The sequence below is a fragment of the Metopolophium dirhodum genome, chromosome 1 (assembly GCF_019925205.1).
Source record: "Metopolophium dirhodum isolate CAU chromosome 1, ASM1992520v1, whole genome shotgun sequence".
Taxonomy (NCBI): domain Eukaryota; kingdom Metazoa; phylum Arthropoda; class Insecta; order Hemiptera; family Aphididae; genus Metopolophium; species Metopolophium dirhodum.
This window is the reverse complement of record NC_083560.1, coordinates 143,127,694-143,153,548: the sequence shown is the minus strand read 5'-3', so window position 1 is coordinate 143,153,548 and position 25,855 is coordinate 143,127,694. Positions and strand designations below refer to the sequence as shown.

At 32.2% G+C, this 25,855-nt stretch overlaps 7 protein-coding genes across 7 annotated transcripts in view; 4 read left to right on the top strand and 3 right to left on the bottom strand.

Moving 5' to 3' along the window:
- The window catches only part of LOC132935139 (uncharacterized), a 494,638-nt gene that overhangs the window by 171,232 nt on the left and 297,551 nt on the right, over window positions 1-25,855 (bottom strand). The gene's annotated exons all lie outside the window — the stretch shown is intronic.
- On the top strand, window positions 8,114-8,864 carry LOC132933542 (uncharacterized). The gene is made up of 4 exons (XM_060999816.1): window positions 8,114-8,122; window positions 8,182-8,292; window positions 8,351-8,661; window positions 8,718-8,864. Exons 2-4 carry the CDS (start codon window positions 8,211-8,213, stop codon window positions 8,862-8,864), a joined length of 540 nt encoding a protein of 179 aa, XP_060855799.1. The 5' UTR covers window positions 8,114-8,122; window positions 8,182-8,210.
- On the top strand, window positions 9,384-9,788 carry LOC132933506 (uncharacterized). Its single transcript, XM_060999780.1, has one exon. It carries the CDS (start codon window positions 9,384-9,386, stop codon window positions 9,786-9,788), a length of 405 nt encoding a protein of 134 aa, XP_060855763.1.
- Window positions 15,063-15,674, top strand: LOC132933005 (uncharacterized). The gene has a single exon (XM_060999340.1). The coding sequence runs from the start codon at window positions 15,063-15,065 to the stop codon at window positions 15,672-15,674; it is 612 nt and encodes a 203-aa protein (XP_060855323.1).
- Window positions 15,683-16,213, top strand: LOC132933004 (uncharacterized). Its single transcript, XM_060999339.1, has one exon. It carries the CDS (start codon window positions 15,683-15,685, stop codon window positions 16,211-16,213), a length of 531 nt encoding a protein of 176 aa, XP_060855322.1.
- On the bottom strand, window positions 16,420-17,022 carry LOC132947486 (uncharacterized). The gene is made up of 3 exons (XM_061017795.1): window positions 16,902-17,022; window positions 16,782-16,844; window positions 16,420-16,722 (listed from the first exon to the last, which is right to left on the bottom strand). Exons 1-3 carry the CDS (start codon window positions 16,923-16,925, stop codon window positions 16,459-16,461), a joined length of 351 nt encoding a protein of 116 aa, XP_060873778.1. The 5' UTR covers window positions 16,926-17,022; the 3' UTR covers window positions 16,420-16,458.
- On the bottom strand, window positions 22,443-24,085 carry LOC132933002 (uncharacterized). Its single transcript, XM_060999338.1, has 3 exons — window positions 23,449-24,085; window positions 23,033-23,272; window positions 22,443-22,969 (listed from the first exon to the last, which is right to left on the bottom strand). The coding sequence occupies exons 1-3, from the start codon at window positions 24,083-24,085 to the stop codon at window positions 22,443-22,445; spliced, it is 1,404 nt and encodes a 467-aa protein (XP_060855321.1).

The following is a 25,855-nucleotide window of genomic DNA, read 5'->3' as shown; positions in this document are numbered from 1 at the left end:
TTCAATCATTTAAATAATTTAAATAATAAATTTAATTTAACTCAATATTTTTCATTTTAATAAAATAAAATAAAATTTTTATTTTACAATAAAATTATTCAACAGTTAAATAAAATTAAAACAATAATTTAATTTTAAACTTAACATAATAATTTCAATTTCAATTTAATTTCAGATATTTGATTAAATTAAAATAGTACCTTGATTTTAAAATAAATTTTCAATCATTTGAATAAATTAAATTAATAATTTAATTTTAAATAATTTTAATCATTTAAGTAAATTAAAATAATAATTTAAATTTACAATAGAATTTCAATCGATTTAATTCAAACAGTTTAACTGTTCGGAATTTTAATTTCATATTCAAATACAAATTTTTCTGATCGATTAATTATTGAACATTTATACCAAATAGTTAAAATTATTTAAGCTGAACAATTTCTATTTTACGTATCAATTAATCGAATTCAATTGTGTTGAGCATTATAATAATTTGAGTTAAATAATAATTTTATAGATTAAATGAAATACTTTAGAAAAAAAAAATAGATATTGAAGTACAACGGAAATTCAAATTGAATTATTTAGTGAACAAATAAAGAAAGGAATTGTTTTATTTTATTAATTATTTCAGAGAATAATTATTTTGAGAAACATTTTTATTTTTATTTTACTATATTAATTAATGTTTATGAATAAATAGTTGAATTTATTTAAGAAGTCATTAAGTAACAATTTCCAATTTAGAGGTAATTAATTGAAATAATTCGTGCTAGTCATTATAATAACTTAGGAATTATTATTAAATTTTATTTTAATAAAAGGGGGTTCAGTATTATTGTTGAATATATTGAGAATTTATTTGGAAGTTTTATTTAAAGGCCGTGAAGTAAGTCCTTATATTTTGTGATTTTATTGAGACAATTGGTGTCTGTATTTGGAAATTTTATTTAAAGGCCGAGAAGTAAGTCCTTATATTTTGTGAATTTTATTAAGACAATTGATGTCTGTGTTGAGATTTTATTGATTTTATATAGGCCGTGTTGTAAGTCCTTTTGTGTTATTTGAATTTTACGACAATTGATGTCGAGTTATTTTATTGATTTTATATAGGCCGTGTTGTAAGTCCTTACGTGTTTTTGAGTTATTACGGCAATTGAAGTCGATATTATTGAATTTTATAGGCCGTGCAGTAAGTCCTGATATTTGTGAATTATTTGAAGACAGTGAGTCTATATTTTGAATTTTATTTCAACCATCCGATAACGCAAGGTATTTTTTTATATTTTATAATTATGCATTTATACATTATTAGCTTTGAAATACCTATTACATAACACATTACATAAACTATTTTAAATTTCAATATTAAATATTTTCAAAAATTTAATCCGTGTATTATTTTATCTTATCCAATATAGTTTTGATGGAATGTACGTAAATTGGGAACTTTGATGTGCATCATTTAAACAAAAAAAGACGTCTAATTGGACCAGCAAAAGAAAAGGCGATATCTTCTGTGGTTTTGAAAAGTGTATCAAGCGAAACTTTTAGAGAAAAAGAAGCAAATTGTCTTATGACAAATGCTAAGAATTATAATACGTTTTACACAAATATTCCACAGTTAATACCTACGTTTAATTTAATTTTAGGAGGTTTCGAACCAACTATTATTCCAACAGGAAATTGTTTGCGTTCTCTCAAATCTTAAACACTAGCCAATAATCGGAGGCATAAAGATGTTTTAATATCCTTGATGATAATGAAAAGGGAAAATGAATATCAAAATGTTATACATGATATAGGATGTGACCCCTTTTTTATACATTACCATTGCGCAGAACAAATAAATTTATATAGAGGATATTGTAATAGTACAGAAACTCCAAAACTTATAATCGACGCAACTGGTTCAATTGTAAAACAATTTCATAAATTTGGTATGGAAAAGACAAAATCAATTTACTTATACAAAGCACTTGTACCTATATGACAAACAAAAAAATCAAAACTTCACTGTCACAAATATGGTTGGCGAAAGACACACTAATATTGCAATTTCAAATTGGCTTTTACAGTGGATAAGTTCTGACAGCAAAAAACCAAAGGAGACTGTTTGCAATAATTCTTTGGCTCTGCTTTCAGCTATGGTTCAAAGTTTTACCCAATATTCATCATAACAGGACTATATAAGAGCTTGTTCTGATTTGCTTACAAAAAAATATTACAAATCCTGTGGACAGGATGTCTCAAAAGATACTAAGAAGAAAAGAAAAACATTTTCCATACTACATATTTGTATTATTATTATTTATCAGTACTGCTGGTATATTTTCGTCGTACGGTCGTCTCGCGGAAAATATATTAATACCTTATTATATTTACGTGTTTACAAAAGATTTAGGCAAAAAATGTCTCGTAAAAGTGATCACAAAGTATGTGCTAGGTTGGATGAATTTGACGAAGACCTAGAATTAGAGGATAGTGATGACTCTGACGATGATCCCAATTTCGTACCAGGTAATGCATTTGACTTGCGTAATAATAATAGTGAAAATGAAAGTGAAAATGATGATGATTTTGGTGATACCGATAATAATACTAGTTTTTCTTCTGAAAATGAGTTTTACTTGAGTAAAGACGAAAAAACAAAATGGTATAAAAACTCTCTTCCCAATAAAACTAAACAACGTGCTCATAACATTATAACTCAGCGCCTTGGTGTCAATGCCGTCGCTAAAAATGCTACAACTATTTTAGATTGCTGGAAACTATTTTTCCTTGACTCTGTGGTCATTGAAATAGTAATATGTACAAATAAATATTTGCTAAAATTACGTGCGAAATATCAACGACCAACTATTATACCAGATACTGATAAAGAAGAAATTGATGCGCTTCTTGGACTACTATACTTAGCAGGATTTCTACGCAGTAGGCATGTAAATCTAAAGAGTAGGATAAAAAAGACAGTTCCAAAACCTGATCCTGCAGGCGTTTCCCTATACCGCCTTGCCGATTCCTGACACCCGGTTCCAGACCCTCTGCTGATTCCGCCGCCGACGGCTGATTCCACCACCGGTCGCGCACGTTCTCCACTTTAAATATTATATTCCCAAAATTATTAAAATATATACATATGTGTTTGTAAACGTCGACAGCCTTAACGAACATATGGCAACTAACCCTCCTATAGTCAAACAATTGTAAGCGTTAACGGACATGTAGCTGCATGCAACATCCCTGCAGGGACATTTAGATGTTCAATGTATATGTTAAATACCATAAAATAAAAGGCTAATAACCGTTCTCAAGCAATTTACGAATTCAAATAATATTCTGTTAAGTTCTAATCATCATATCTACCGGTAGCATGTATACGATAAACCTACCATGCTAGGATATATAAGTATATTTTAAAAATGTATACATGTGAGCAAGAGGTTATTTATGATCGTATAGGGTTATCTTAGAAATATTCGATGTAACTGAAAGAATATTTAATACAATGAAGATGCATCACACATGTTTATTCAAATAATCATGTCCCTTACCCACTGAACTCTTTCCCCCAAAATACTTACATTTAGTTATAATATATCAAATCATATAACATTTTTCTGTATAGTATTGTCAGGGTCAAACAGATTATAAGGGTATAACGGGACCTCCTATTATATGACTACTAAAATGATATCAAATCCTTTTTTTCGTATAAATATCTATCGATTTTAACGATTCAGTAGTATTCAAACTATCAAAGTGTTTGTATCTGATATTTTTATTTCTGTGATTAAAATGATATAAAAATATTTCGATTTTACCAATTCAGTATTCAAAGTGTTTGTATCTAATTTTTTTATTTCTGTGACACTCAATTCAAATACAATGGACTCTGATTCAAGTAAATATATACATATATTTAATATAAGTATAATTTTTAATATTAGTACGATTTTTTTTTTTTTTTTTTTACAGTCTTAGAAGTAGTACATAATTATTTTCAAACAACATTAGAAAAATTATTAACTTCTACATGTAGTGCCCATAGCAATTTCGAAAATAATTGTCAAAATTGTAGGGGTAAAATGAGGGATTTCTGTTATTTATACCATATGCTTGATAGGCAGTTATGGTATAACTTTATTGCTGAAAAGTTCAAATACCATCTCGAATGGCTGGTTCCGCTTCTGGCTAAGTATTCAAGCTACGATTTCGAATATTTTTTTCGTAAATTATATGAATATGTTTAAAACTTGAAATGTGATCGTGGCCATGCTAGCTGGAACCAGCATTTGTTATGGGGGAGCCTGGTTTGGGATCATAATTCAGGTTCCCGATATTTGGATGATCTAGCTTTCAAATTGTGTATGTGTAAATATTTCGATATCGAAAACCTAGAGTTGAGGGACGTTATGGTAGGTAAGGATTATTGGCAACATTTAACGTTTAAAATTTTTCTTTTACTCTTTAAAAATGTAAATACTAAACATCTAAGTTATTTAGATTTATCCAACACACTCCTCATAGAATCGAAAAACCATGATAATATACTTTACCAGTTAGACATCGAAGTTAATCACAGGAGACTTAATATAACATTAACCAATCGATCGTATAATTTTGGTAGTGTATTTAATCTTGGTTACGTACATAATCGTCTATACTATGAGGAGGAGACTTGGTAGATGGTTATATCCTGTATATATATATATATATATTATAGTTTTAAATATTTTAGTTTATATATTACTTATAGAAAAAAAAAGGTCTGAAAAAATCTTTTGTTATCCGTAGGGATACGGATTCATGGAATCTATACAACAGATGTCCGAACATCGTATACGGTATAGATCCCTATGATTGGGGGGTGAGTGGTGGTGGTGAGGAATGTTAGGTCCAGATGATAGGACGAGCGGTGGCGGGGGATGTCATCTCCTGGTGTGTCTGTAAGGGAAAGTCGGTTAGTACGATTCACACTGTTGTATTACAACGTACGTAATTTACTCCATTTTAATTTGCCGTATTAATTTTTCTCGTGCGTTTATTTAAAAATGTTTAAATGCGAGCAATGCCCTTTGGTATTCATGTACGAAACTAATTTGATGGTTCACCGAAAAACGCATATAAATTTTTTTAAATGCGATCAATGTTCTTCGGAATTCACGGCGAAACGTAATTTAACTGCCCACCGAAAAACACATGGCGGTGTCCGTTTCCCGTGTACTAGATGCTCCATTACATTCAGTTACAAGACCAACCTCAAAAAACATTTGAAAAATGTTCATGGTAAGTATTTCTGTTTTACACTTTAAATATTTATTTATATACATATTTTTTTTTTTTTTTTTACTAGGTGTTATACAAGCCCCGATTCTGCAAAGAAATATTCGAATCATGCCGAAAACAACCACCCCCGATAATGTTCATGGTAAGCATTTCTGTTTTACACTTTAAATATTTATTTATATTATATTTTTTACTAGGTATCATGCAGCAAGGAAATATACAGATCGCACCCCAAATATTTGTTCCTGATATTCCAGCAGGTTCGTCATGTGTACGAGATATCGAGGTAAACGGTTCACCGGTGATACCAACCCTAAATGATGCCGTGACAGACTCTCCGGTGGAACCATCCGTCCGAAATGATAAACTATCAGCAGTACGAGATAGCGTATCACCAGTACGAGATAACATAATGTCAACAGTACGAGATAACGTGATGGATGAATTTTACAACAACGTGGATGACGATGGCGATTACGCTCAAGTTGCAGATATCATCGAAAACCTTGGATTCTGTAAAAAGGAAGGTTAGTAATTTAATTTTTATAAACGCAGTATAGACTAATAAGGTTTTTTTTTTTAAAAAAAGATTCATACACTACTCTTGATAATGGAAAACGCGTTTCCAGTGCAAACACTAAATCTGCTGTCAGGGCAAAAAAATTACGCTTGAATCTCGTAAAGTCCCCCGGGTTTACACAAATCTCCACGTCATCAAACAACACAATCACTTGGTATTACGTAAAAAATACCGGCAATATTCAAAACTACATCTACTTCCTTGATTCTATTAAATCCGAACTAATCAATTTACTAAAATCAATTGCGAGTAAAAATCCGATCAAGTTTAATTTAAAGCTTGAGGCGACATATAATATACCAAATGTCGAATATTCATCGGAAAACCGTGCTTTTAAAACATCGGCTAAGGCGGTTTTCTGTGATACCGGAGTACAGGAAATTGTTGAAGAGGCATTCGCTAAATTAATGAAAGAGCAAGACGAGTATACAAGCAAGGGTAGTGGTTTCACATTACAATGTATAGACGGTTTAATGTTAGGTGTATATAAATATACACCTATAGGCGGCTCATCCTACATACAACTACCAGATGCGATAGAAAATAAAAAAGCCACGATTAACCCTCAAAACATAGACATGCAATGCTTCAAATGGGCAATCCTAGCAAAACATGTTACAGGAGAAAATAAATGTCGTATTGGTGATAATTATATAAAACACGAAAAAAAATATAATTTTACAAATATATCGTTCCCGACACCACTACACCAGGTTAAAATTTTTGAAAAAAATAACCCAAACGTTTCCGTAAATGTTTACGGTATCGATAAGAAATTTCAACCACCAAAATTTCCGGAATATAAAGTATTCCCTCTGAAAGTAGTACATGAAGAAAAACCCGACCATTTTGATCTACTTATAATATCAGACGGGGATAACAGTCACTATAGCTACATCTCTAATTTTTCACGGCTCATCAGATCACAAAAAACCAAACACGATGGACAAACAATATTTTGCAAACGGTGCTTCACAACATTCGACAAACAACAGTACAAATATAAATTAAACGGCGTGGCGGGACTAGAACAACATAAATTAATATGTGGGGAGCACAAACCCATACTACCTCAGATACCTGAACCTGGGTCAATACTCGAGTTTACTGCATGGGATAAAACACAACGTCATCCTATAGTAATTTATGCAGATTTCGAAGCAATTCTCAAGAAAACTGATGAGAAAATTGGAGAAAAAACAACAGCTTTTCAAGAACACGAACCCATGAGCTATGGGTATATGGTTAAAGCAAATGACGAAATACCGATGGAACTGCTTGAAAAATTCGGAATTCCAACATCACCCGTAATCTACCGTGGAAATGAAAATAATAAGGACGTGGCGAAACATTTTGTAGATAGTATTGTGGATATAGCTAAAAAAACTGAAGAATTACTCAAAACAAACATTCCTATAATTTTCACGGGTGAACAACGAAAAACACACGAATTATGTAATAATTGTAATTTATGTAAGACCAAGTTTTCTCGTGAAAATCATAAAGTGGCAGATCACTGCCATTTATCGGGAAAATTTAGACAATCCTTATGCAATACGTGTAATCTTAAACTTCAAACACCAAACTTTGTACCGGTATTTTTTCATAATTTATCGAATTATGATTCACATTTCATTGTCACTCGTCTTGGATATGATACAAACTCCATCTCTGTAATACCAAACAGCGAAGAAAAGTTTATTACGTTTTCAAAATATATAAGCAATTCGTTCACATTAAGATTTATCGATACACTGAGATTTATGGCCTCCAGCTTATCAACACTTTCAAAAAGTTTAATCACACCTGGATTTGAAAAGTTTAGAAACAGCGCAAAACATTTTTCCGCACAGGATTTACCACTAGTTACCCGTAAGGGTGTATACCCGTATGACTATACAGATGATTGGGATAAGCTCGAAGAAACCAGTTTACCGGCAGAAAAAGATTTTTACAGTTCATTGGAAGAATCACATATAAAACATGAGGATTTTGAACATGCAAATACAGTTTGGAACCATTTCAGCTGTCAAACACTCGGGGAATACTCTGATCTTTATTTAAAAATCGATGTGCTACTGTTGACTGATGTGTTTGAAAATTTCCGAGACCTCTGTTTAACCACCTACCATCTGGATCCATCATTTTACTACACGGCGCCAGGATTTAGTTTTGACTGTATGTTGAAATACACGGGCCAACAACTCGAATTACTTCATGATTATGACATGTTGTTAATGATTGAAAAAGGTAAAATGATTATTTATTTTTTTTTTTAAAATGTGAAATAATACTTGATTTTATTATAGGAATTCGTGGTGGGTTGACTCAGGCGAGCATGAGATATGCAAAGGCGAATAATGAAAAGACACCAGATTATGATCCAACAAAACCGAAATCATGGCTTGTTTATCAGGATTGTAAGAATAATTTTAATATTTTAAATTAAATTAATTTAATTTGTTATTTAAATTCCAGGTAACAATTTGTATGGTTACGCAATGTCACAATTCATGCCATACGGTGGATTTAAGTGGGTCGAACCCACACTAGATGGGTTAAATGCTTTAGACGATAGTTCACCAATAGGTCGGATGTATGAGGTTGACATATCATACCCAAAAGAACTTCATGACAAACATAATGACTTGCCATTCCTACCGAAAAATGATATTCCACCCGGTTCAAAAGTTAAAAAACTAATGGCAACACTCCATTCAAAGAAAAACTACGTGATTCATTATCGGAACCTACAGCAGGCCATTAAAAACGGACTAGTAGTGGAAAAAGTACCATATTTATTTTTTATTTTATTTATAAATTATAAATTATAAATTTATTTTAGGTCCACAGAGTTATACAGTTTAATCAGTCAGACTGGCTTAAGAAATATATAGAATTAAACACTGAGATGCGAAAAAAAGCTAAAAACGACTTCGAAAAGGACTTTTTCAAACTTTTAAACAACGCTGTTTTCGGTATATATATATAAATTTAATATATTTTTAATTATCTTACTAACATATCTAATTAAAGGGAAGACGATGGAGAATTTAAGACTTAGAATTAAAATGGTGCTTGTTTGTAGTGAAAAACGTCTGCAAAAACTTATAAACCTTACAACATTCAAACACTGCATTACATACAATGAAACTCTGAATGCCATATCATTAGAAAATAAAATTATCAAGTTTTGCAAGCCAATATATATAGGTAAATATATACAATTAATTTACTATTATCAACCATATTTTAATATTTTTTAATTTTCAATAGGTTTTGCAGTATTGGAAATTTCTAAGACCGTTATGTATGATTATCATTACAACGTTATGCAAGCTCATTATGGAAATAAAATTGAGCTCATGTATACTGATACAGGTAAATGTTTTCAAATTAAACTAATTTTCATATGTTAATTTATAATGTTATTTTAGATTCACTGGTATACTATATCCAGACCGATGATTTTTACAAAGACTCGGAAAATAATTCCATTTTACTCGATCGAATGGATACATCAGACTTACCACGAGACCATCCGTGTTACATTGCCGAACGAAAGAAAATTCCGGGTCTGTTTTCCGATGAGACTAATTCAGAGGTTATGACAGATTTTTGTGCACTACGTTCAAAGTCTTATGCATATAAGATCAATGGTAAGGAGAAGATCCGGGCGAAAGGAATCCGAGGACATGTAGTGAAAAACCACATGAACTTCGACGATCATTATCGCTGTCTGTTTGGGGATGCAACCTTGAATATGAAGACAGACAATGTCTCTATCCGTTCATTCAAACATCAATTGAAGACCATTAAATCAAACAAAGTCACTTATAATAGTTTCGATGACAAGAGGATTATACTCGAGGATAAAATACATACCCTAGCTCACGGACACTACTCCACAGAGTGAGTTAAAAATAATTTTATTCTACTTATAATATTTATGAATTTTATAGGGAACCCGATGCACTAGCTGAGCAAGATGAATAAATACAACTTCTAAAGCTGGACAGATGGTTTTTTATTCTAAAATAGATGTTGAATTGTAAAATACCTTTGTAGTTATTTCATTTTTGTAAAATATCTACAGGGATATTATTTTTTTCTATCTTGTAAAGTATCCCTCTAGATATTGTAGGTAGATATTAAGTTAGGATAGGTTAGGATAAAGAACTCTTCAGTAATAAAAATAAATTTGATATTTATTTACAAAACATTTCAACAATTATTTACAAACCATCTTCTTAGACTAAATACTTTATAAAATGTACATTGTTTAGGGTTAATCCCCATATGAAAAATACAACATGGCAAAGTTTCTTCATCACATATTTGATCTAATCGAGGGCATCCTATATCTTCAATGTTAATAATTACGACGTGTGGTATAAATTCTATAATAAGTTGTTTTTTCTGCTCCCCTTTTACGTAAATGTTTCTAAACTTTAAGGAATTCAATATTCTACTTAGTTCTTCATACTCGACATCACCATATTCTATTGATAGATTATGACAGTTACGTTCCAACCACTTATTAGTTGTTCGACTCTTATTGTCCTGCTTAGATTTAGAATTTTTAAAAATCCAATGTTGGCTTGCCCATGATTCTGTGTCTTTAATAGACATTTCTTTAATCATGTATTTATTATCCATTCCAAGAACACATTGTATATCGATGATGGCTGAAGACATTATGGCTTGTCTTTATAATAAGTTTCTATAGTGTTAAGACGGCTCAGTATAGCTGGTATTATTTTTTTAATCTCGCCTATACTTTCTTTGATATATTGTGATGATACTTCGCCTCTTGTCATATGCTCTGTAATCTCTATGCACGTTAATTCTAACTTTTTTGTTTGTTCTTGTTGTATATTAACGGATTTTTGATTTTCTTCAAGTAAATGTTCGATTTTATCCAATTTAGACGAAAACGATTTGATTGTCTTTTCAAGATTTGTCACAAATTTATTTGTTTCACCAGCCTGAGAACTTCCGAACACGTCCATGCCTATAGCTCGACTGACACTATTTTCTAATGTCTATCGTATTTATCCAACTATTGTGTGTATTATCGAACCCTAACCATTTTACAAACATTTGGTTTCCCTTCTTACGAATAATTTTTTCGACTAAATAATCATTTGGGTAAATGGTTTTCTGAATTTCCTCAGAGTAGAAACAGCCTGCAATCGGTTTTCCAGTATAATCTTGTAGTTGATAAGTAGTAGGAAAAGTTTTATTTATTTTTATAATTTTAAATATTTCTGTGGACCAGCTCGGTAAATAACCTTTTGCAAATACCCCTTTATACGTGCTTATCCTTACATTATCACCGATGTTAAATTTAATCTTTACATTTTTAATTTGACGTTGCTTTAATTTCACTGAAGAAGGATTTGCATCAGCTTGTATAGGCGTCATACCTATTGTTCTATGTTTTGAATTGTTATATTCGTTAATCAGAGATTGTAAAATGGAAACCCATTCATGTGATCCTCGTGCAGTGAACTCTCTATACATTTTTCCTTTAATTGTCATGTTCAGGCGTTCTGCTATACACGCTTTCGTTGTACTATACGTGGAATATTTATGTATATTATGTTTCTTCATCAACGCATCGAATGTCGTATTGTAAAATTCTTTTCCGTTATCGACTTGTAAAAGTTTTGGTGACCGATCAAGTAATATTGTAGCCATAGCGCTAGTAACCTCTTTCCCTGATTTACTCTTTAACGGTTTCGCCCAAGAAAGTTTTGTAAATGCATCAATTACAACCAGGAAATATTTGTAACCACCATTAATCTTTGAATAAGGAATCATTTCGACCAAGTCGGCCTGCCATAGATCGTTTTTTCCATACACATTAACTCTTCGCCTCGTATAATTTTTTCTGGCTGGTTTGTGTAGTTCGAAAGCGATGTCACGTTTAGACATTTGGAATTCGTTTTATCAAACCCGCTTCATACAATTCTTCATAAATTGAAAGTATTTCGTTGGAAAGCCCTGTATTACCAGCAGCTTGAGAAGCTAAAAGTAGTCGTAAACGATCGACTAGCTCATTAGGATCATTCCAGTACACTATACTTTTATTTTGTAGTTTCATAGATAACCCACTACCAGTTGGGAACAATGGTTTGATTATATCAGTGAATTTATTTCCACCTTTTTTAATTTTTTTCTCGTCTGATGTCAAATGTGCTGATGTCTGAAATTAATATGCGCTTATACGCGTCTAGGTCGTCTGTGGTATAGATTTTCGGAGTTTTTGAGATTATTAAACTAACAAGCCCTTGTGTTAACGGGTATGATATATCTTCAATAATTAATTTATTTCCGTCAAGTTTAATTTCTTTTTTACCCAAATATGCGTCCCCGTTCGATCGTAATTTAGGACCGTACGTTTTGTCTATGCTGTATGAATCCAACAACTCGTTTATTTTAAAAACTCTAGAATTTTCTGTATTATTTTCTGTATTATTTTCTTCAATATTTCGAACACTTATGTCCCAAGGTTGTGATGTCGAATTATGAATATCGTTTAATGGTTCGATAATCGGCTTTAATTTTTCTGTTACTATTGAATGAATATCAGCTTTTCCGTGTTATAATGCAGTGTACTTGCGTTTAATATTTTCTTTGGCTTTAATTAATTCACCGAGTACTTCGTCGTTAGGCGACATATTTACGAATGAAGTGTTTTTATAAAAAACACCAGTTTATATAACGACGAACGTATCGAAGCCGTAACGATATCGTCCATTATCGCGTTCACAGTCTTTGTTTATGACGATAAACTCAAATCTCCCTTTACGCCAGCATGAAGTACAAAAATCTTTAAGCTCTGTATATGACATATCACCAGAGCAATGTTCCATGTAAACGTGATTTAAATTTGTATCATCTTGATTAAATAGTACAATAAAATTAGCGTTGTCGCGCAAAAGTTGTTTAGGCACTTTTGAATAACTCTGAGCTAAATAGAAAACATCTATTAAATTATGTCGACCTCTGGAAAAGTAAGTTCTAGCAATCTTTTGGTTTTCAGTTATAATATCGTCGAAAATAAACACAGAGTTTGGTAAAGCTTTTTCAGGTTCAATAACTTGATCGTTTTCGTAGAACGTGAATAATTGTATTTCAGCAATGTCTGATAAAATATCACTCAATAATTTATATTTCGGTTGATTCAATGTTTTCGAATATATGTAAACGTTGTTAAATCGTACACCGTTTATATGTGTTAATAATATGAATATTAAATTAGTTTTCCCACAACCCGAAGGACCTACGATAAGTGATCTTAAAGTATTAGGTAGAAGCGTTCCATGTCTTTGTTTTTTATACGAAGTAGGTGGGTCCACATTTTCAACTGTGAGTTGTATATCTTGTTTAAGGAATTTCATTTTTTAAATAAATATCTATGTAACACAGTAAACTTGATCAGTACACGATGTCACTCGCTCGAAGGAGGTACAACAATAAAGGCGCTGGTCTTATCAACACGCTTATAAACAAATTACCATTAGAGCTTCACGTACCTGGTGAGATCATAATATGCGTATATTATATTAGTTATAATAATAATAATATTTCTCTCTAGGTTATCAATATTGTGGTCCTGGTACAAATTTAAAAAAAACGTTTAGCTCGCGGAGATAAAGGAATAAACCCTTTAGACACTGCGTGTAAAGACCATGATATTGCATACGATCGTAGTAACTCTATCACAGATCGTAACCAGGCTGACTATATATTAGAGCAGCGAGCCTGGGATAGGTTCAAGTCTAAAGATTCGGAGCGTTGACTGGTGGTGTTGCCAACGTTGTGAAGATGGCTAGTGAATTTAAAAGAAATTCGAAATCTCATTTGGGCGGCGGATTATACGTCGCGCCGTATAAAGGCAACTCGTATAAAATCACACCATATAAAAGTGGTGGTGTTGGTGGTTCAAAAACAAGAAAAACTAAAAAAAACTAATAACTACGTTACCCAGAAGAGCGCTGTATGATTTTGAACTTATAAAAATCGCTCGTTTGATTAAAATACCTCATTTCGTCGGCGTGTTTACTCGAGACAGGTTACCTGTTCGTCGTAAACGAATAGAATCAGCGATTGTTAACTTGGATACAGAAAACGGTACAGGTACTCACTGGATAGCGTATAAGAAAATCGGAAAACAAGTACAATATTACGATAGTTTTGGAAATCTACCACCGCCATTAGAAGTACAAAAATATTTTCACGGATGCAATATCGATTTCAATTATAGCAGAGAACAGAAATATAATACTACAAACTGTGGACACTTGTGTTTAAAATTTTTATCATGTACACGATAACATTAAACGGGAACTCGAGCGAATATTCATGTGACATTTTTCCACCGTTGGAAGTAGAAAGCACAGCACAAATATGCCTTTTGAGCTTACAAACAAATAATTCGATACCTAACATTGAGCCTGGATGCAATACTATCGGTTTCCGAAATTTCATCGGACAGAACGAAAACATAGTTATTCCTACGGGGACGTATGAGTTGGACCAATTGGAGAGTATTATACAAAAAATGTTACCAGACTCTGTCCCCTGGTTTGAATTAAAAGCAAACAGTAGAACATTAAAGTGTATTATGTCGTGTAGTCACGATGTAGACCTCTCAGTTGAAAATAGTGTAGCCAAATTATTAGGATTTAAAAAGGGTGTATACACCACTGGATCTAGTTACGAATCGGAAAATATAGTTAATATTATGAAAATAAACTGTATAAAAGTAGAGTGTAACTTGATTACCGGTTCATTCTGTGATGGAACACCGAGCCAGACTATACATGAGCTGTATCCATCTGTACCTGCAGGGTATAAAATCGTTGAAATACCTAGACATCTAGTTTTTTATGCGCTCAACACGAGATCAGTATCTAGAGTGAATATCGTGCTAAAAGACCAGAACGAATGTTTAATTAATCTGCGTGGTGAGCCGATAACAGTTCGTTTACAAATAGTGCGCGGATATGGCGCTCAAGTTTAATATAAAAACCGGTACAATCAAAAAACCTGTCAGTTTACCGTCTGCCGTCAAGAAGTCGACATCTATATCGAAACCGAAAAAAACTATTTCCAAACCGAAAAATACCAAGCTCACGAAAAATAATTTAAATTTTCTCCGTTCGTTGCAAGTTTAATCATGGATGACTCGTATTTAGACGTTACGGCCGACTATGTCGACGAGTGTAAAATAACACAAATGGATTATCATTCGTTCACCCCGTACTCAAACATGTCTTTATCAAATAACGATGAAATCAGGATAAGTATTTTAAATATGGATTCATACACTTTACCGTGTGAAAGTTATATTTACATCGAGGGGAAAGTAAATAAACCTACCGATGCTGCTGGAGATGTTCGTTTTTTGAATAATGGATTAGCATTTTTATTCTCTGAAATGCGATATGAAATAAACGGAATAGAAATACAAAAATTAAAAACACCGGGAGTTTCGTCTTGTTTGAAAGCCTACTGTTCGTATACTCCAAACGATTTAAATACCTGGGATTCAGCGATGGATAGTGAAGATAATAAAAACTTTATGAGTAACAATGTATTTGCCGGGTGTATCCCTCTAAAACATTTATTCGGATTTTGCGAAGACTATAAAAAAATATTACTCAATTGTAATCAACAACTGATTTTAAATCGTGCATCTACCGACCCGGATGCGATACATGTTGTTGGGGAGGGCGCAACTGCATCCGTTGAAAAAAAAAAAAAATTACAATTGAACTTACTAAGGTGACTTGGAAGATGCCTATTATCAGAGTTAGTGATAGAGAAAAATTAAGGCTGATAAAAGTAATAGATTCACATAAAACACTATCGTGTGCGTTCAGAACTTGGGACCTGTGTGAATATCCGATACTTCCTAGAAATACTTCTCATTCGTGGACGGTAAAGTCCAGCAGCTTGCTAGAAAAACCGAGATTTATACTGTTTGGATTACAAACAAATCGAAAAAAAAATATTGAAATCGATGCTGGACGATTCGATCACTGTCAACTAAAAAACCTTAAGGTTCACTTAAATTCTCAAGTGTATCCATATGAAGACTTTCGCGCTGATTTTAAAAATAATACAACTAGTATTTTGTATAAGGCCTATACAGATTTTCAAAAATCGTATTATGAGAGAGACTATTGCGAACCATTATTATCAAAACATATTTATCAAAACTATGTTCCAATCATCGTTGTCGATATATCACGTCAAAACGACAATGTAAAGTCGTCGACCGTAGATCTACGTATTGAATTTGAAACGGATACAGTTATACCATAAAAGACTGCAGCATATTGCTTAATATTACATGACCAGATTATAACTTATAACCCGTTTAGTGGTGATGTTAGAAAATTATAAAAATGTACATTATATATTTTTTTTTTTCAAATATATATGAATGTATTATATATATTGTAACCTTATATAATAAAACCTTATGACTAATAAATAAAAAGACTTGTTTTTTAAATATCACGGTTGTTTTTTTATTTTACACAAAAATTACAATAGTACAAATAAAATTAGTTATATATATACTGTGGTCCAAATGGTCCATCGTTTTCGGTGAAGCTCTCCTGTGTGGGTAGAGAATACTGCATGTTTTCGACGGGGCTCTCCTGTGTGGGTAGAGAATACTGCATGTTTTCGACGGGGCTCTCCTGTGTGGGTAGAGAATACTGCATGTTTTCGACGGGGCTCTCCTGTGTGGGTAGAGAATACTCCATGTTTTCGACGTGGCTCTCTTGTGTCGGTGGAGATAAGGGCGAGATTAATGGCAGATTTTCCTAAAAATATTTAAAATTAAAATATGTTTTGTGGGTTAAATTTAAAAACTGTTTATTACCTGTCCATATAAACTGTTAAACGATGGCGGAGAATAAACTAATGAACACTGACCATTGTATCCCTGTAAAAATTAAATTTATTAACATAACATAATAATGATAATATAATATATTCGTACCTCATCTTTTTCCAATTTTTCCATCCATTTTTGAACGATACAATCAGTTGCATATAATTTTAACTGACTTGTGAAAATGTAGTCGTTCTCACCAATAACGTGTATTGAAATGAAATCATTATTGACGTTTCTCACACGGTTTCTCATTATTTCGAGTGTCGAGTGTCTTAACATCGAGTTTGATTTTAAGAATGGTGCGATTAGATCAATTTGATGTATTACAATTGGTTTAATTATAATAGATTTTCTATCGATGATCTCAGAAATGGTAGATTCTAAATCTTGCAAGAGTAATAGGTCGGTACGATTTAACAAAACACGATAACCGTCTTGAATTTTTGATTCTATAACGAGTGTATTCTCCGATTGATATACCACACTAGATAATGAAATTGAGTCTGTCTCCAAAAATAATTTTCGTTTATATTTTTCTGGTCGATCGAGTATGAACGATAGAATGTTTCCCATAAGTCTGAATATTCGATTTAGAAAGTCGACAGGAATATTTACATAACGTGAAGCTGTTATAATATGTATCCTGGTATTGAATTCGTCGGTAGGGTCTAGTCCAATGTTTAAAAACTTACGAGCCGCGAAATCGATAGTTAAATTACTACAATCGATGAGATTAGCTGGCGGTGATGGTGGAGTATATTTAAAAGGCTTCTTCTTCCAAATATTAGCCATATTTGCGACTGGTCCAGCCATATTTATTTTAAACGCCGAAAAATTATTTTATTTTAAACGCCGAAAAATTATTTTATTTTAAACACCGAAAAAATATTTTAAACACCGAAAAATTATTTTATTTTAAACACCGAAAAAATATTTTTATTTTAAAACGAGATGAACGTACGGACAGAGTAGACACTCGGGTGGATGTAGAGCGACTGATTTTATTTTATGGTATTTAACGTATACATTGAATATCATCTGGAGGGAGGAACATCTACATGTCCCTGCAGGGATGTTGCATGCAGCTACATGTCCGTTAACGCTTACAATTGTTTGACTATAGGAGGGTTAGTTGCCATATGTTCGTTAAGGCTGTCGACGTTTACAAACAGATATGTATATATTTTAATAATTTTGGGAATATAATATTTAAAGTGGAGAACAATATTACATATATATTAAAATAATGTGATAACGCAGCTATACATTCGTTGGCGGTATATTATTACAAGTTAAGGGTATATTTGATAACGTAGATATGATATACACTCGTTCGCGGTATATTTTATTACAAGTTCGATAGGGGAAGAAGTAATGTGGTAACGTAGATATGATAACGCAGATGTGATAACGCAGATATAAGTCATGCACGTTGGCGGTATATTATTATTACAAAATAAGGGTATATGTGATAACGTAGATATGATATACACTCGTTCGCGGTATATTTTATTACAAGTTCGATAGGGGAAGAAGTAATGTGATAACGTAGATATGATAACTGATATACACTCGTTGACGGTATATTATTATTACAAAATAAGGGTATATGTGATAACGTAAATATGATATACACTCGTTCGCGGTATATTATTACAAGTTCGATAGGGGAAGAAGTAATGTGATAACGTAGATATGATAACGCAGATGTGATAACGCAGATATAAGTCATGCACGTTGGCGGTATATTATTATTACAAAATAAGGGTATATGTGATAACGTAGATATGATATACACTCGTTCGCGGTATATTTTATTACAAGTTCGATAGGGGAAGAAGTAATGTGATAACGTAGATATGATAACGCAGATGTGATAACGCAGATATAAGTCATGCACGTTGGCGACATATTTTATTACAAGTTAAATAAGGCTAGTTATTAATGAGAAGTAAATGTAACGGGGTGGCGCAGTGGTACGGTCATCGCTCATCAACCAATGGGTCCGGGTTCGAATCCCAGTCCGGGGAAAACAATTTTTAAATTATTTTCCCCGGGCGGCGGCCATGGAATGGGTTGCGGCGAGGGTGGGGGGTATCTCGCGCACGTGCGCGACCGGTGGTGGAATCAGCCGTCGGCGGCGGAATCAGCAGAGGGTCTGGAACCGGGTGTCAGGAATCAGCAAGGCGGTATAGGGAAACGCCTGCAGGGATCAGGTTTTGGAACTGTCTTTTTTATCCTACTCTAAAGGATTTATGGTGTGATGAAGGGTTTCGACCGGAATATTTCCGATCAACCATGTCTGAACAGCGATTTTACATTCTACTACGGGCACTCCGATTTGATGACATTGAAACAAGAAATTATAGAAGGACTACAGACAAATTAGCACCAATACGAACTGTTTTTGACGGATTTGTAAAACGATGTCTTGAATGTTATACCGTCGGTGAAAATTGCACCATCGATGAAATGTTGGAAGGTTTTAGAGGTCGATGTAGTTTTAGGCAATATATACCGAGCAAACCGAATAAATATGTGTAGATTTATTTATTATTTATTTAACAAAAAGTACAACATTACATTAATTAATTAAATTATATAGTAAATTAATGACCGCACGTCAATTGAATAACTATTATATTTCATGTGTAGTGTATATTGAACTAACCTCTAAATTCTAATTGATAACTCTGTTATCATTACATCTCTCTTTTTTAGTTAATTACAAAATTAAATTAAAACATCATTTTACAAGACAATTAAAAAATAAAAATAAAACAATAAAAATAAAACATAATCAAAATAAAACATAATAGTTTAAAAACATAATTTTAAAAACATAATCAAAATAAAACATACCTAATAGTTTAAAAACATAATTTTAAAAACACAATATATTTGATTATTTATTACATCTTAAAATCTTTAAATTTTCCAGGTATTTTTGTCTTTCTTTTATATTCAGTCCTTCCTTCTCTATCTATTACATTCTTATTTTCCTTGTTCTTTTCTCCATTTTTATTCTCTAATACTTCTGGTGTCTTATGTAATAGTCTCCTGTTTCTCCACAATTCTCCTCCTTTATCTAATTTTACAATATATGACCTTCTACCATCTATTTTATTTTTTATTACTCCTGGACTCCACTGTTTTCCATTTCTTTCTTTTTGTAAATAAACCTTATCCCCTTCCTTTAACTCCTTTTCTTTTTAATCCTTTAGCGTTTCTATCATAATACTGTTTTTGTTTATTTTGTAATTCTATCAATTTTTCTCTCACCTCCACATATTTCCCTTTTTCATCTTCTATAGGTAACAACCCTTTTATTTTCCTACCCATTAATATTTCAGCAGGAGATGCTAAATCTTTACTTATTGGTGTATTTCTATATTCTAATAACGTTAGATATACATCTTTGTTATCCTCATCTGCCTTGATCAACATTTTTTTTATTGTTTGGATATGTCTTTCTACCATTCCATTTGATTGTGCATTAGTAGGGCTCGATATTATGTGTTTTATATGCCACTCTTTTATAAATTTTTGAAACTCTTCTGATGTGTATTGAGTACCGCCATCAGATCTAATGGTTTCAGGTACCCCATGCCTAGAGAAATTACTTTTGATTGCATTAATTGTGTTACTACTAGTTAGTTTTGGTATCATTACAAATTCTACAAATTTAGAGAAATAATCTACTATCAAAACATAATTTTTTCCTCGAAAATAAAACAAATCTGTACCTACCACCTGCCAAGGTTTATCTGGTACCTCCGAACACTCAAGCGGCTCTTTTGTGTTTGTTTTTCTATATTTTAAACAAATTTGGCATTTATTCACAACTCCTTCTATGTCTTTATTCATACCTACCCAATATAAACAGCTTCTAGCTCTATATTTACATTTTTCAATACCCATATGATTAAAATGAATCCTTTTCAACATTTCACTTTTTAAACTTTCTGGTACAATTATCCTGTTTGATTTATATAGTACTCCGTCGTGTACTGTTATCAATTCTTTACACTCCCAATATTTTTTGGTTTCTTCATTTAATTGCTCTCTTTTTTCCGGCCAACCCTCAATGACATAATGTTTTAACAAATTTAGTTCTTTATCTAATTCTGTAGCTGACTTACTTTGTTCACGTTTATTTTCATTAATTGATGTGCTCACATTCACTTCTTCAATTGTAACTTCAACTTCTCTATTCTCCCAATCGTCAAATATACTATCACCTTCTGATTTTATTCTGCTTAATGTGTCAGCTATCAATAGTTCTTTACCCGGTTTGTATTTTACTATTAATTCATACTGTTGCAGTTTTATTAAAATTCTTTGTAGTCTCAAAGGGCATAATACTAGTGGTTTTTTAAATATGGATTCTAATGGACGATGATCAGTTTCTACTTTAACTTTTCTACCATATATGTACTGATGAAATCTATGACATCCAAATGCTTCCTTCTCAATTTGAGCATATTTTTTCTGAGACTCAGTTAACGATTTCGATGCATAAATAACAGGTAAATTATTTTGCAATAGTACTGCACCTAAACCGTCCTTTGATGCATCTACCGATAATGTTAAAGGTAGCTTACTATCATAATATTGCAAAACTGGCTCACTAATTAACATTTCTTTTAATTTATCTAAAGCGTCACTATGCAACTTTGTCCACTCAAATATAACATCTTTTTTTATTAACTCTCTTAATGGAGCATTTATTTGTGCAACATTAGGTAAAAATTTTCCAACATAATTTACAACCCCCAATATTCTCTGTAATGCTTCTTTATTCTCTGGTGGTTTTAATTCCTTTATGATTTTTATTTTATTGTAATCTGGTTTTACTCCTTCGTTTGTTATTTCATGTCCTAAGAAATTAACTTTACTTTTATTAAATTTGCATTTTAATTTATTAAATTTTACATTTCTCTCACTTGCTCTTTGAAGTACATTTCTCAGCCTCTCATCATGTTCTTCTTTATTTTTACCATAGACTATTATATCATCTATATATGTATCAACACCCTCTAACCCTTCAAATGTTTGTTTAAATTTTTTATGAAATATTTCTGGGGCTGAAGAAATACCAAAAGGCATTCTTAAGAACCTATATCGTCCCATTGGCGTGGAGAATGTACACATTTTAGAACTTTCATTTGTCAATTTAATTTGATAAAAACCTTGATTTGCATTGACGCGGTACGCAGCGGCCACCAGTACAAAGTACAGGTACCGCAGCGACCAGTCTACACTTTTCGTCAACCGCCACTACGGGCTACAGCGCGACAACGCCAACTCCCCCACCGCGCCACAAAGGCACAAGGTGGGACGGGAAGGCGAGTCACGTAGAACGAGTACCGGCCGTCGTAAACTCGTCAGTTGGAGAAAAACCCCCGTTCGTCTCTGAAAACCACACGCACGTTGTGAGCACGCACCACGACCACAACCAGATATATATCTATTTTAATATAGCCCTCCGTCAGTTGTTTCTTTTTTCTTTTTGACATTGTTTTTGTTACATATATTGATATATATACGTGTACCCGGTACGGGGTAAAATAAACCCAATCTACTACCACAACCGAAATTTGCGTTTGCTAATTTACCTCTCGATTGTGCCACCCGACCTACCCATCAACGACCGGCTCTCCGCGGACCATCTGCCACCACCGTCGTAGCCGTGTCAGCATCTAGAGTACTAAAAACTTTTGCCCCCGCCAATTGTTTTAAAATCTCCTCTACAGTTGGTATTTGAAAATATTCTCGTTGTATTACTTTATTTAGATTTTGTGGATCTAGGCATATCCGTATAGCTCCATTTGGTTTTTTAGCTATAACAATAGGATGCACCCATTCAGTGAATTCCTCTACTTTCTCTATTATTTGTAAATCACATAGTTTATTTAATTCTTTTTTCAACGGTTCTTCCAATGAGAATGGAATTTTTCTTGTTGCACAAGCTATTGGAACAAAATTATCTTTTAATTTTATCTCATAATTTCCTTCTATGCATCCAACTCCTTCAAATACCTGATTAAATTCTTTAGTTATGTTCATATTTTCATAATTTTCATCTATTTCTAAGAGACGTTTAACTATGCCTAATTTTACACTGTCTTCAAGACCTAGAATAGCTACTTTTTTATCTACTTGTGTTTTTACTACATAAAATTCACAACTTTTTTTATTTTTATTGCTAATTCCCGTTTCAATATTTAAATTACATTTCCCTAGTACTTTAATATTGTTTCCATCATAAGTGCTAAGCTTTGCCTTGGTTGGTTCTATTAATACCTGTGGATTTATACATTTTAATATCTCACTTGGCAATACATTTGCTTGAGCTCCAGTGTCTATTTTATATCTTATTTCTGTACCATTAGTTTTCAACTTTACTATCCAATCTTTATCACTGTTATTATTTTTATTTTCACCCACAACGCCTATAAAAAATTCTTTCTCTTCTATTTCATTAATTTTACTCTCACTTTTAGTTGATCTACATTGTTTAGCAAAATGGTTTAATTTCTCACACTTATTACACATTTTCCTATAAGCCGGACAATTATTTATTTTATGATTCCTCTCACATCGTTTACAATTATTTATAATTTTGCATCTTTATTACTATTATACTTACCTTTAGATTCTTCAATCTGCTTTCCCCTTTGTGTATGATGATCATATTTCTTAAGCTTCTGTATTTCTTCAACGTTGCAATTGTTGGTGCCATTATCCATTGCTGACATTTGTTTTCTTACTACTTCATCTGAACGACACACATCCAGCACCTTCTCCAATCCGATGTTGCTCTCCTTTAGTAATCTCTCTTTTATTTTGTTATCGGTTAATCCACAAATGAGTCTTCCTCGAATCAATGTGTCAACTAGCTTCCCGAACTCGCACGACGCTGCTAATAACCTGAGCTCTTTTACATACTCATCGATGCTTTCTCCAGTCTTTTGATCTCTTGTAAAGAACATGTGTTGTTCATATACTATGTTCTTTTTAGGGATAAAATATTCATCAAATTTACGTATAACTGCATCATACTTAGCTGCATCGTTAGCTTTATTAAATTCAAAACTATTATAAATTGGTAGAATTTCAGAGCCAAGACAATGTAACATTAAAGTGATTTTCCGTTTTTCTTCACACTCTTGTTGACTTGATGCCATCAAATATATATCAAACCTTTGTTTAAATAATTTCCATTTCTCTGCTATATTGCTTCCAGACAAGTCAAAAGAAGTAGATAGACTGATGTGTTCTGACATTTTGACTTTTAACTTGTTTTGACCACGTGTTTCTACTTTTTAATTATTATTTATTTATTATTATTTATTATTTGTTTCCTTTTACTAAACAAAACCGACTGCGCCATGTAGATTTATTTATTATTTATTTCACAAAAAGTACAACATTACATTAATTAATTAAATTATATAGTAAATTAATGACCGCACGTCAATTGAATAACTATTATATTTCATGTGTAGTGTATATTGAACTAACCTCTAAATTCTAATTGATAACTATGTTATCATTACAATATGTGATAAAGATTCAAGCATTGGTCGACTCTAAAACATATTACACGTCAAATATGGAAGTATACGTTGGCACCCAACCAGATGGACCGTTCAAATGTGATAATTGTCCCTCCAGCATCGTAAATGGTTAATTTCTCCAATATCAAAAACGGGACGAAACATAACTATGGACAATTGGTATACCTCCATACCATTGGCCCTTGACTTACTGGAAAATCATAAATTGACTATTGTGGGAACCATCAGGAAAAATAAACGGGAAATTCCGAAATACTTTCTAGATACAAAGAAAAGAGAGGTAAATTCAACTATATTCGGCTATGGGAAAAATATTATTTTATTATCCTACGTTTCACGTAAAAACAAAAATGTTATGCTAATATCTACAATGCACAAAACAGGTTTGATTGATGACAGTTCAGATGCCAAAAAACCCGAAGTGATTTTATACTACAATTCAACAAAATCAGGTGTTGATGTTGTGGATGAAAAAAAAGAAGAGTACTCTGTCGCAAGAGTAAGCTGTAGGTGGTCACTTACAGTATTCTTTTCACTAATGAATATTTCCGGTATAAACAGCCAGATAATATATTACGAGAATACAAATAAAGTAATCCCTCGAAGACTTTTTTGAAAGAATTAGGGAAAGAACTAACCAAAAATCACATGACTAGACGTTTACAAATTCCTACTTTATCATTTACACTTCGTCAAAATATTATGAAATTGACTGGATATAAGTCGAATGAGGAAACAACCAGTGATGTAGTAACAAGCCGTACGAAATGTTACTTCTGTCCATCAAGAAAAAATCGGTTCACAAAGGTAAAATAATTCATTTTTTTACAATTTCGTCTATTTTTATAATATGTATTATAATATAAATTTATAGTCAAAAATATGTTTTACAGACTCGTTGTTCAAATAAAACATGTCAATGCTACATATGCAAAGAACACACCTTCCATATTTGCATAGCATGTACAGATAAAGAAGAATCAGAATTTGATGTGAACAATTCATATTCAGAATAAAAATAAATTCCTAAGTCATTTATAACTTAAAAAAATTAATTATTTTTAAGAAAATGTTTTGTCAGTTAATAATATTCAATACATTTAATACTTGTATCATTAAACAAATTTATTTGTATTAATTTCTATCAAGAATACTATTAATATTAATATGTGAGCGTTTCGCTCACACGTCAACAACAGAGTTATATAAATAACGTCACCAACGACGGGTTAAATAATCACTTTTAACTTTCATAATGTGATCAAACTGTTATCCAATACACTATATTTGACTTTTTTTAGATTTTATTTTAGTTGTGTTTTTACAGTGTAGTAGTGTTGACTATGCTGTATTTTATTTATTTGTTTAAGTACTAATAATTTAATTAAAATTGGAACATATATTTCAATCGATAAAAATCAATCAATAGGTACGTCAACTCTGCCAAACATTGAAGACACATAGAAGATCCACTAG

What these genes read in the sequence shown, in the direction of transcription:
- LOC132947486 (XM_061017795.1), bottom strand. Translation starts at nt 16,925, where the DNA reads ATGGAAAAATTGGAAAAAGATGAG. An exon ending in AAAAATTGGAAAAAGATGAG is followed by an intron (nt 16,845 to 16,901) that starts GTACGAATATAT and finishes TAATTTTTACAG; the next exon opens with GGATACAATGGTCAGTGTTC. An exon ending in TTAACAGTTTATATGGACAG is followed by an intron (nt 16,723 to 16,781) that starts GTAATAAACAGT and finishes AAATATTTTTAG; the next exon opens with GAAAATCTGCCATTAATCTC.
- LOC132933506 (XM_060999780.1), top strand. Translation starts at nt 9,384, where the DNA reads ATGGATACATCAGACTTACCACGAGACCATCCGTGTTACATTGCCGAA.
- LOC132933542 (XM_060999816.1), top strand. Translation starts at nt 8,211, where the DNA reads ATGAGATATGCAAAGGCGAATAATGAAAAGACACCAGATTATGATCCA. An exon ending in ATGGCTTGTTTATCAGGATT is followed by an intron (nt 8,293 to 8,350) that starts GTAAGAATAATT and finishes TTTAAATTCCAG; the next exon opens with GTAACAATTTGTATGGTTAC. An exon ending in ACGGACTAGTAGTGGAAAAA is followed by an intron (nt 8,662 to 8,717) that starts GTACCATATTTA and finishes AATTTATTTTAG; the next exon opens with GTCCACAGAGTTATACAGTT.
- LOC132933002 (XM_060999338.1), bottom strand. Translation starts at nt 24,085, where the DNA reads ATGTCAGAACACATCAGTCTATCTACTTCTTTTGACTTGTCTGGAAGC. An exon ending in GCAGATTGAAGAATCTAAAG is followed by an intron (nt 23,273 to 23,448) that starts GTAAGTATAATA and finishes TTAATGAAATAG; the next exon opens with AAGAGAAAGAATTTTTTATA. An exon ending in TATTAAAGTACTAGGGAAAT is followed by an intron (nt 22,970 to 23,032) that starts GTAATTTAAATA and finishes AATTTTATGTAG; the next exon opens with TAAAAACACAAGTAGATAAA.
- LOC132933004 (XM_060999339.1), top strand. Translation starts at nt 15,683, where the DNA reads ATGCCTATTATCAGAGTTAGTGATAGAGAAAAATTAAGGCTGATAAAA.
- LOC132933005 (XM_060999340.1), top strand. Translation starts at nt 15,063, where the DNA reads ATGGATGACTCGTATTTAGACGTTACGGCCGACTATGTCGACGAGTGT.